At 39.1% G+C, this 9,315-nt stretch overlaps 2 protein-coding genes across 2 annotated transcripts; one reads left to right on the forward strand and one right to left on the reverse strand.

Moving 5' to 3' along the window:
* Nucleotides 1-557: 557 nt before the first annotated feature.
* Nucleotides 558-4,737, reverse strand: LOC106961837 (uncharacterized). The gene is made up of 10 exons (XM_015055893.1): nucleotides 4,657-4,737; nucleotides 3,608-3,711; nucleotides 3,319-3,520; nucleotides 3,014-3,158; nucleotides 2,764-2,896; nucleotides 2,555-2,675; nucleotides 2,390-2,468; nucleotides 1,576-1,678; nucleotides 1,374-1,494; nucleotides 558-1,254 (listed from the first exon to the last, which is right to left on the reverse strand). Exons 1-10 carry the CDS (start codon nucleotides 4,670-4,672, stop codon nucleotides 1,193-1,195), a joined length of 1,086 nt encoding a protein of 361 aa, XP_014911379.1. The 5' UTR covers nucleotides 4,673-4,737; the 3' UTR covers nucleotides 558-1,192.
* Nucleotides 4,738-6,873: 2,136 nt separating this feature from the next.
* LOC106961840 (uncharacterized) lies at nucleotides 6,874-8,853 on the forward strand. The gene is made up of 4 exons (XM_015055895.1): nucleotides 6,874-7,050; nucleotides 7,595-7,688; nucleotides 7,925-8,012; nucleotides 8,095-8,853. The coding sequence occupies exons 1-4, from the start codon at nucleotides 6,951-6,953 to the stop codon at nucleotides 8,824-8,826; spliced, it is 1,014 nt and encodes a 337-aa protein (XP_014911381.1). The 5' UTR covers nucleotides 6,874-6,950; the 3' UTR covers nucleotides 8,827-8,853.
* The last annotated feature ends 462 nt before the right edge of the window (nucleotides 8,854-9,315 follow it).

Raw genomic sequence — 9,315 nt, forward strand, 5'->3', positions numbered from 1 at the left:
AGAAATAAAGGCTTCAAAACATGAGTTTGTTTGTGATTTATACATGTAACGTGTTTTACTTAGTCGTGGAGTTTCTGGAATAAATAAAGTTTCCAATAACATTTAAATTTATTGAATAAAACTCCTTTGTTTTTCTGCTTGAATCTACTACAGGTGACCCAAATGCAAAAAGAAGCTTAGAAAATTTCTTTTGTGTGTTTTCACATGTAGAATAAAGGTTTTGTAAATCAGAGATCAAATGCAGCCCATGACTACAAATAAATAAAATGCTCTGTGGATTATTCTGATTATATCTTACAAAGTTTACACTCATGTCACTGTGGATAGGATGCTGCCATATTTGGTGTTTTCCTTTCCATTTTATAGCAACAAAATCTGTTGAAATGTGACCGAAAGTTATATTTTTAAACAAACATCCCAGATTTCCTTTAAAAATAAAGTCATTAAATTAAATGAGTTATCAGACCTTAACTGGTACTGAAGGTGTCTCATTTGATCAATAGAGGATTTACAAAAATCGGAGGATAAATTCCTCATTCTTAAAATAAACAAAAGTTGACACACATTTGAAACTTTAATTTATTTCTGTTTCTGCTAAAAGAGATTATGATCTTCACCAGAGGCTTTTCTCAGATCAGCACCAGAAGACGGGAAAAGGAGACAAGCACCATGCAAAGAAGAGTAAACGACAAAGATTGCACGTAAAGCATAAGGCACAATTGAGCAACATCTGCTGTGCATCAGAATTGATCTACTTTAATTTTAATATTTTTATTGCATCAAGGGAATCTGTCTGCGTATCTCCCATAGGCAGATTCTAAAATCACATTCCATGTCCTCTAATTTAACCAAGATTTTTTTGGTTTTCTGAAAAACCTTCGGTTGGTTTCGGTACTCTGCAAAAAACCATAGAGAAGCGCCCCTGAGACTCTGAGATCAAAAATTCAAACATCAACTCTGCAAATTACAAGTTGGATTGTTTTAGTGCAGGATTCTCAGGCAGGATTCATGTATTCACTTGTAAACCTCACTGATATTTCATAGTATCAGGTCATAATGTCTGTAAACATCATTAAAAGTTTTATTAGAGAGCTATCCCTGGTGTAACTGGAAAACACACAGCCTAAATCAATGCACTAGCACAATATTGCACAATTGTTTGCTTTCTGAAAAGTAGCTCCGTCTTTACTCCTCACACCAGCACTCGTCTGATCTTGCGTTTACGGTTGTTTGTCTGGTTGATCTGAATCATCGCTGGAATGGAAAAATAATATATGTTTAAAGGTATTATTTAATTGCTTTGATTGACAAGATGAACTTATCCTCTAATTGTGGTAACTGTCTTATGATGCTGAATTGTCAACAATCCTGACCTCCAAAATCCAGCTTGTAGGGCTGTCCGTTTATTTTGAACTTCATGGTGTCGGAAGGGTTAAGCCGGTACTTGTTCTCGATGTCGTCACTGGTTATGGAGCAGTCAGACGAAGTGCCCGACTGTTGAAACAAACTAACATGTTGCAGTTAAACTGGAAAACAAAGTCTCTGAGATCAAACTGAACCACATGCTCTGCTGACCCTGTGTTTGAAGGTGTGCCAGTTTCCACCGTTTCCTTCGAATTGCCACTGCGGTTTGGTGCCCACAGAAAGCGTCTGGAACGATCCGGCCAGAAGAGCGGCTCTGAAAAATTAAAATCAAAGTTTGGACTTGCAGCTTTTAAAAGACATGTTTATGGCTCCATGGTGCTAGCATAGTGTTAGCGGAGCATAAAGACAAAAAAGCAAACGAAATTAGGACAACCTAAAACATTCTGCGCATATTTGAACATGAATTTCTGACGAAATACGAAAAATTTCAATAAAATGTTTCAAAATAAATTGGTGAGTAATTTACAATGTCTAAAATTACACATTGGTATATTATAGGACGTGCACACCATAACAATGACGTTCTTCTGCATTTTCGAAGCGCATTTCCCTGTTTAAACATCTAACATTTTCTGTCTGAGGCTTTTGGACAGAATGATTTTTGTTCCAATTGGTGTTAAAGTCAATCTACCTATAACCAGAAAGACATGCTGATGTTTCGCTTTAAGATTCCTAAAACTTTGCTCATCAGTTGAAAGACTGATTGGAGGAACTTATTCCCAAAGTAGATGCTGTTTTCAGACTTTATGTCCACAGACAATAACAGTTGTAGGGAAGTAATTATATCCCGTACTATAACCTATTTTAGTAATTACACAATAAAGTGATGTCCATTAACAGTGCTGTGCTGTGGATACAATATTTGTGTGGTTTTGTAGATTTTGAGCATGACACTCAGAAAAAAATCAAACACTTGAACACAATTCAAATGTCTCTGATTTTAGAGAACCAAATCCAAACTTACCCTGCTCTCGCTTGTTGTTGTCTGAACACAGGTCGTCGTGTGACCTTCCTATTTTTCTTTTTTCCCACTTGTCGCATTTCTATCAAAAGTCAAAATCGAGTCAGTGATGTCAAGTAAATCGTTAGGAAAGTGCTGCATCTAGTTGGAGAAGAGAGTGCAAGTCACCTGGAAACTTAATTTGAAAAGTCTCCACGCCAGCCGTGAAAGTAAAGGAGCTTTTCGGGTCGCTCTGGAACTTCCTCTCTATGTCGGAGCTTTTTACCGGACCTGGATTACCCTTCGAGTCCTGCCCACAGCACAGCAAACACCACAAGTCGTCACTCCAACCTACCGTACGAGGTTTAAACGAGAATAAAGATGCAGAAGCCGTCTACCTTGTCTCCATACTTCCTCCACTTCCGTTTTAAGGTGCAGTACCAGTTCCACACGGTGTTGCCGTCATCCAGGCGCCTCACCTTCAGGTTCTTCCCATAGACTCTTATTTTGATGAAGTCTATAGACACCGCCCTGCAGGACAGCAACCTCACTCTTACCTTGCTGATATGTATTTTCACTTTGTAACAATTGAATACAGTTTTAAAATTTAAACAAAGGAAGATAAATATATATGATTTAAACGTTTACCCATATGGTGTGTTGTATATTTTGATGCTTTTCGTGTGGGGCAGCGAATACTGGGCCTCGATAATGTGATCATTTTCAACATCCTTCCAGCCCTTTCCACCATTTATCTGCCACTGGTACGGTCGACCATCAGTAAGTTGGGGGTCTGGTTGAAAAACAAACATAAATTTCATTTGAATGTGGTAAGCAACTAATGTTAAACAAAAATAACATTTATTTAAAGACAATTGGTGACATAGACCACTGGAGCTACCTGAACAACATGATTAAATAACAAGAATAAATCAAAGTTAATAGCTTCTTACTGCTGGCTGCTGATTGGTCTTCGGCGCTGGCACACGCCCCAGATGACCTCCTCCTTCCACCCAAACTGTGACTGAGTTTACAGCTTGACCCGTAGCGGCAGCTTCCTGTTAGAAAATACTTGCACACATGCAGGTAAGAGCAGCGGGCCCCGTCCTTACAACCACCACGGTTGTAATATCTGCAGGGTTGCTTTGTGTAAATCTGAAAAAGGAAAAGAATGGTTTAAGGAAAAGAGGGTTTAGATTAGTTATTTCCTGGGTTTATGTGTGGTTGTGTTTGGAAACTGACCTGACTGTCATCCTCTGAATCTGACTCCTGCTCACTCTCCGACTCAAAGTATGACTCATCGCTGTCTTCTGATTCGCTTTCAGAAAAAGTTTCCTCAACAGACTCTGAAAAATATTTCACTCAAGTATCAGGTCAAGGCAGGACAAGCCATCCTTTTTACAATCACAGTCGTCATCATCATATGGTTAACTTTGGGAAACAAAGCATTTCAAAAATGTTATTAGAAGTTTACGTCACAACAAAAAGTAGGGCGAAGTGAAAGAAAACAGAAAGTTTATGTCAAAATTACATACAAATTAAAAGTGTTACATGCATTGTATTCCATCTTCTTCACTCTGATGCACCAAAAATAAAATATAATACTACCAGCTTCCTTTAGAGGTCCCCCTAGTAACTGAACCTCTATAGTTTATTTTTGTGGTCATTTAATAAGTAAACAAACAAAGCATTCATATATTTTGTCCACAAGAACACGTGATCTCATCTGAGCCTTCTGCCCCCTGCTGGCGAACTCGTGGAGTCCTTTTAGTTTCATTTCATAGCTGGGTCGCAAACCAAAGTCAAGATTTATTTAGTCTTAATAATGTATGTTAAATCAGAGATTAAAGGTAAGCGCAGATTTCACGACCATTTGTGAAACTGTAAGTAGAAGAACTTTATAGATGTTCTGTATGTTGGCTGAGGAAGAAACGAAACTCGAAACTCCAAGTTGTCAAACTGCAAGAACGTCAGTATCTGACTACGGTACAATACGTGACTGAGATTTAAAATGTATTTTGTATCTAATACTTACTTATTCGTGACATCTAACACAATTTTGTTGTTTTTATTTGAGTATGTATTTTTTTTTTTACAAAAATGACATTATTTTACAGTAACTATCGGCGCTAAATAAAGAAAGAAAAAAACGGAATATAAATATACAGCATATATAAGAGAGAGTGTTGCACTTTATTATTATTTTATTATTATTATTATTATTATTATTATTATTATTATTTTTAAAATCATAAATACATCCATAGAGGTCAGAGAGAAAGCCAGCTTACCGTGAGCAGACGCCATCGCCGGGTTATATTAAACTACTTTCGTTTTACCCATGAACGCTATGCTGGGCCTACACTGCAATAAACCAATACCACTCCCACCCCTATCAATCTTAATCATTTTTATTTCTAAATATTTGGGTGTTTGCAACAGCTATTTCAGTTTGACATATCTAATAACTGATGGACACAGTAATATTTCAGTATTGAAATGAGGTTTATTGGACTAACAGAAAATATGCAATATGCATCAAAACAAACTTTGACAGGTGCAAAAATTTGGGTACCCTTATCATTTTTATTGATTTGAATACTCCTAACTACTTTTCACTGACTTACTGAAGCACAAAATTGGTTTGGTAACCTCATTAAGCTTTGAACTTCATAGCCAGGTGTAGCCAATCATGAGAAAAGGTATTTAATGTGGCCAAATGCAAGTTGTTCTCCCATTTGAATCTCCTCTGAAGAGTGGCAACATGGGCACCTCAAAACAGCTCTCAGATTATCTGAAAATAAAGACTGTTCAACATAGTTGTTTAGGGGAAGGATACAAAAAGTTGTCTCAGAGATTTCAGCTGTCAGTTTCCACTGTGAGGAACATAGTAAGGAAATGGAAGACCACTGGGACAGTTCTTGTTAAGCCCAGAAGTGGCAGGCCAAGAAAAATATCAGAGAGGCAGAGAAGAAGAATGGTGAGAACAGTCAAAGGACAACCACAGACCACCTCCAAAGACCTGCGGCATCACCTTGCTACAGATGATGTGCATCGTTCAACAATTCAGCACTTTGCACAAGGAGAAGCTGTATGGGAGAGTGATGCGCCACAAACAGAGCCGCTTGAGGTATGCAAAAGCACATTTGGACAAGCCAGCTTCATTTTGGAATAGGGTCCTGTGGACCGATGAAACAAAGATTGAGTTGTTTGGTCATAAAAAAAGGCATTATGCATGGTGGAAAAAACCCCACAGCATTCCAAGAAAAACACTTGATACCCACTGTAAAATTTGGTGGAGGCTCCATCATGCTTTGGGGCTGTGTGGCCAGTGCCGCCACTGGGAATCTTGTTAAAGTTGAGGGTCGCATGGATTCCACTCAACAGATTCTTGAGAATAATGTTCAAGAATCAGTGACAAAGTTGAAGTTACGCTGGGGATGGATATTTCAGCAAGACAATGATCCAAAACACCGCTCCAAATCTACTCAGGCATTCATGCAGAGGAACAATTACAATGTTCTGGAATGGCCATCCCAGTCCCCAGACCTGAATATCATTGAACATCTGTGGGATGATTTGAAGCGGGCTGTCCATGCTCGGCGACCATCAAACTTAACTGAACTGGAATTGTTTTGTAAAGAGGAATGGTCAAAAATACCTTAATCCAGGATCCAGGAACTCATTAAAAGCTATAGGAAGCGACTCGAGGCTGTTATTTTTGCAAAAGGAGGATCTACTAAATATTAATGTAACTTTTCTGTTGAGGTGGCCATACTTTTGCACCTGTCAAATTTTGTGTTAATGTGTACTGCACGTTGGCATGTGAGTAACGATCAGTGTAGTACATAGTTGTACTCAAGTAAGAATAGCTGCAGTATGTTTTTTACTCGGGTAGAAGTAGATAGTTAGACTAAAAAGTACTGTAGCCTCAAGTAACTAGTTATAACATCTGATTTAATTTGTGAATGTGGTAATAAGACGGTTAGGGTACAGTTCAAAATATTAATTCTGGGATTTTTAAGATGAAATAAAAATGAGTATCAATAAATAACTTCGTTGCCAAGTGACACATTTCAGGCATTTTAAAATTGGATTTGCTCACTACGTACAGCCTTTGAAACAATTACTTACAGTAGATCATCTCATTAGAACAATGAAATGTTACTCCATTGACAATATACTCTTTACTGAATATTCATTTGACCTGCAAATTACACAGGATGCTCAGCAGATATAACAGCTTGTTAACAAAGTGCTGTTGCTGTGAGTTGCTGCTATTTAAAAGCACTGAATTGAGTTAAATATGGTATAAAAATGCATTATTGACTAATTATGTTATTTAACATGTTTGAGTTCCATGTCAAATTTATTTTGCCAATGTTTGCTACTATATTAGGTATCTTTTTGACACCTAAAATGGCATTAAATGAAATGATGCTTTTTATCACCTGTGTAACAACCTCGACGGTAGATGGCGACAGAGAGATGGTTCTGCTGGCTTTTTAAACTCACGAAGAAGAAGGTAGGGACCTTCAGAAGTAGGAACGACTGTTAACCACTACGAAGGACGCTTTGTTGGTAAATGTTTACAGGAAGCAGAATGGACATGACTGCGCAGCCAGATCACGCCTACACCAACACCATGTGTGATGGGATTATCCCGACGGAGTTCACTTATAAAAGTAAGTGACGACGGTTTAACGAAGCTAACTATACTGGGCAGAGTTAGCTTAGGAGCAACCTAGCAAGGCTACTACATAGTGAAGTATTAACATCAGGCTTGAGTATTTATTAAAGCGACTGCAACGTATTTCAAACATTTTAGTCTGGTGTTTAGCGATATGCTAATGAGCAAAGTCTTTATGAACAAAAGTAATATTAAAATAATTTATGCTAACTTTAGATGGTAAATTGTGAATATTAAGGCGAAGATTCGTGTCATCAATAGTCATCAGTACAGGTTTCCTACGTAGAGAAAACTCTGGAATTTGATTGATGAAGACAAAATGGATTTTATAGAAGCATTTCTCTTGCCATGCTTTCTTACACAGATTAAAAGTTGTATCCACCCACCCACGTTTTTCCATATATTTATCCATTCATCCACCCATCTTAAATTCAAATTGAACTTTAATTCTTGCATTTTGACTCTTCGTTTTGCACTGAAAAACGTGTAGGAACCCTGTCAGTGTCTAACCCTTGTTATCCTGTGTTTTATTTTTTCAGTGAGCAACAAAGAAATTGAAAACTTTGTGAAATTGCGGGCCTCAAACAGTTACCTCTTCTCTGGATTGAGAAATAGTTCCAAGTGGGCATGGAGGTATGTATGCCACGCAGTTTTACCAAAAGCAACGTTTCAAAATCATCCATAACCCCCAGTTCTACAATCAATGCATAAAATTTACTTTCAACAAAGGTATTTTAGAATATTTTAGATGAAACTACAATTGAAAGTGAATTAAACTTGATCAACTAACTTTTCAGCTGCTTCTTTTTTTGTACACTTATTAAACCAACTATCCTGTTGGTAATCCAGTGAAATAATATCATTTTCAGGGCCATCCTGAAACATATGGGCTTGCATCACAGGATGACCCATCGTCAAGCCTCTAAAAAATTTGAAAACCTGAAGAAGAGATACAAGGTACAGATTTGGTTGCTTTAGTTGAGTTAAAAGTTTGACCATTTTACTCTTTTTACCATTTGTTGCTTCCGCTCCTCCTCAGGAGTTGAAGAATCCCCCACCAGGAGTCAAAGTGGTGCCTCAGTCATGGCCTTTCTTCTCCCTGATGGATGATGCCATGGAGGGTCGACTGCAGAGCTCAGCCCCCATCCTCAAGGCCCTTCCTAATAACAGCAACGTTGGCGATTTTTTAATAGCACCCACACGCAAAAGGAGAAAGGTTTCCAACACGGGGGTGTCTTCTGCTGTAGATGAGGCAGCGGCTATTGCAGAGATCGAGGTTCAGGTGTATGGAGATGAGGTTGAGACTGCTGCAACAGAGTTTGCAGAAAGTGAGGAGGTAAACGGTTCCATTCAAGACGTGGACATCAGCACGAACTGCGAGCCCCAAGAGAGAAAGAGTGAACAGCTGCTTATGCAAAGAGAGAACCCGTATCAGGACGTTGCAGCTCTGGACCGAGAGCGGGCGCTGCTGGACAGGGAGAGGGCGGCGACGGAGAGGGAAAGGGCCGTGATGGAAAGAGAGAGAGCGGTGATGGAGAGGGAGCGGGCCGTGATGGAGAGGGAGAAGCTGATGCTGGAGAAGGACAGAGACGCTCTGCGCAGCGAGAGGCTGACTCTGGAAAAGGAAAAAGCAAAGTGGCTGAGACTTATGGTGCAAAAAGAGAGAACGGAGGAGGTCACAGAGGATGACAGCAAGGTGATGAACTCTGATGCAGTGGATAAAAGAGAGCGAGTTCTTTTTTTGTTGGAAAAATTGGCAGAGAACATTTAAAAATATAAAATAAAATTAATACCATGACTGTTTGCACTACCTTAACCTTTGGAGGAGAAATTACAGTGCCTTGCAGAAGTGTTTATACCTGTTGAATTATTTTTCCATCCATTTTTTGTACACCCTTGTCCCTACTGGGGTCAGAAGGGTTGCTGGTGCCTATCTCCAGTGAACGTTTCGGCTGAGATGCGGGGTCACCCTGGACAGGTCACCAGTCAGTCGCAGGGCAACACATAGACAGACGGGACACACAACCATACACACACCTACACCTACCCAGGGAGGATTTAGAGAGACCATGTTTTTAAACTGTGGGAGGAAGCCGGAGTACCCAGAGAGAACCCACACATGCACAGGGAGAACATACAAACTGGGCCGGGAATCGAACCCAGGACCTTCTTGCTGCAAGGCAACAGTGATACCACTGTGCAGCCCTGCATTATTTTTCATTTAGTCAATTTAAAACTAAAATCTTCATAGCATTTCTAT

This window comes from Poecilia latipinna, unplaced genomic scaffold (assembly GCF_001443285.1).
Source record: "Poecilia latipinna isolate Pla-1442-1.1 unplaced genomic scaffold, P_latipinna-1.0 Scaffold1341, whole genome shotgun sequence".
NCBI classification, from domain to species: domain Eukaryota; kingdom Metazoa; phylum Chordata; class Actinopteri; order Cyprinodontiformes; family Poeciliidae; genus Poecilia; species Poecilia latipinna.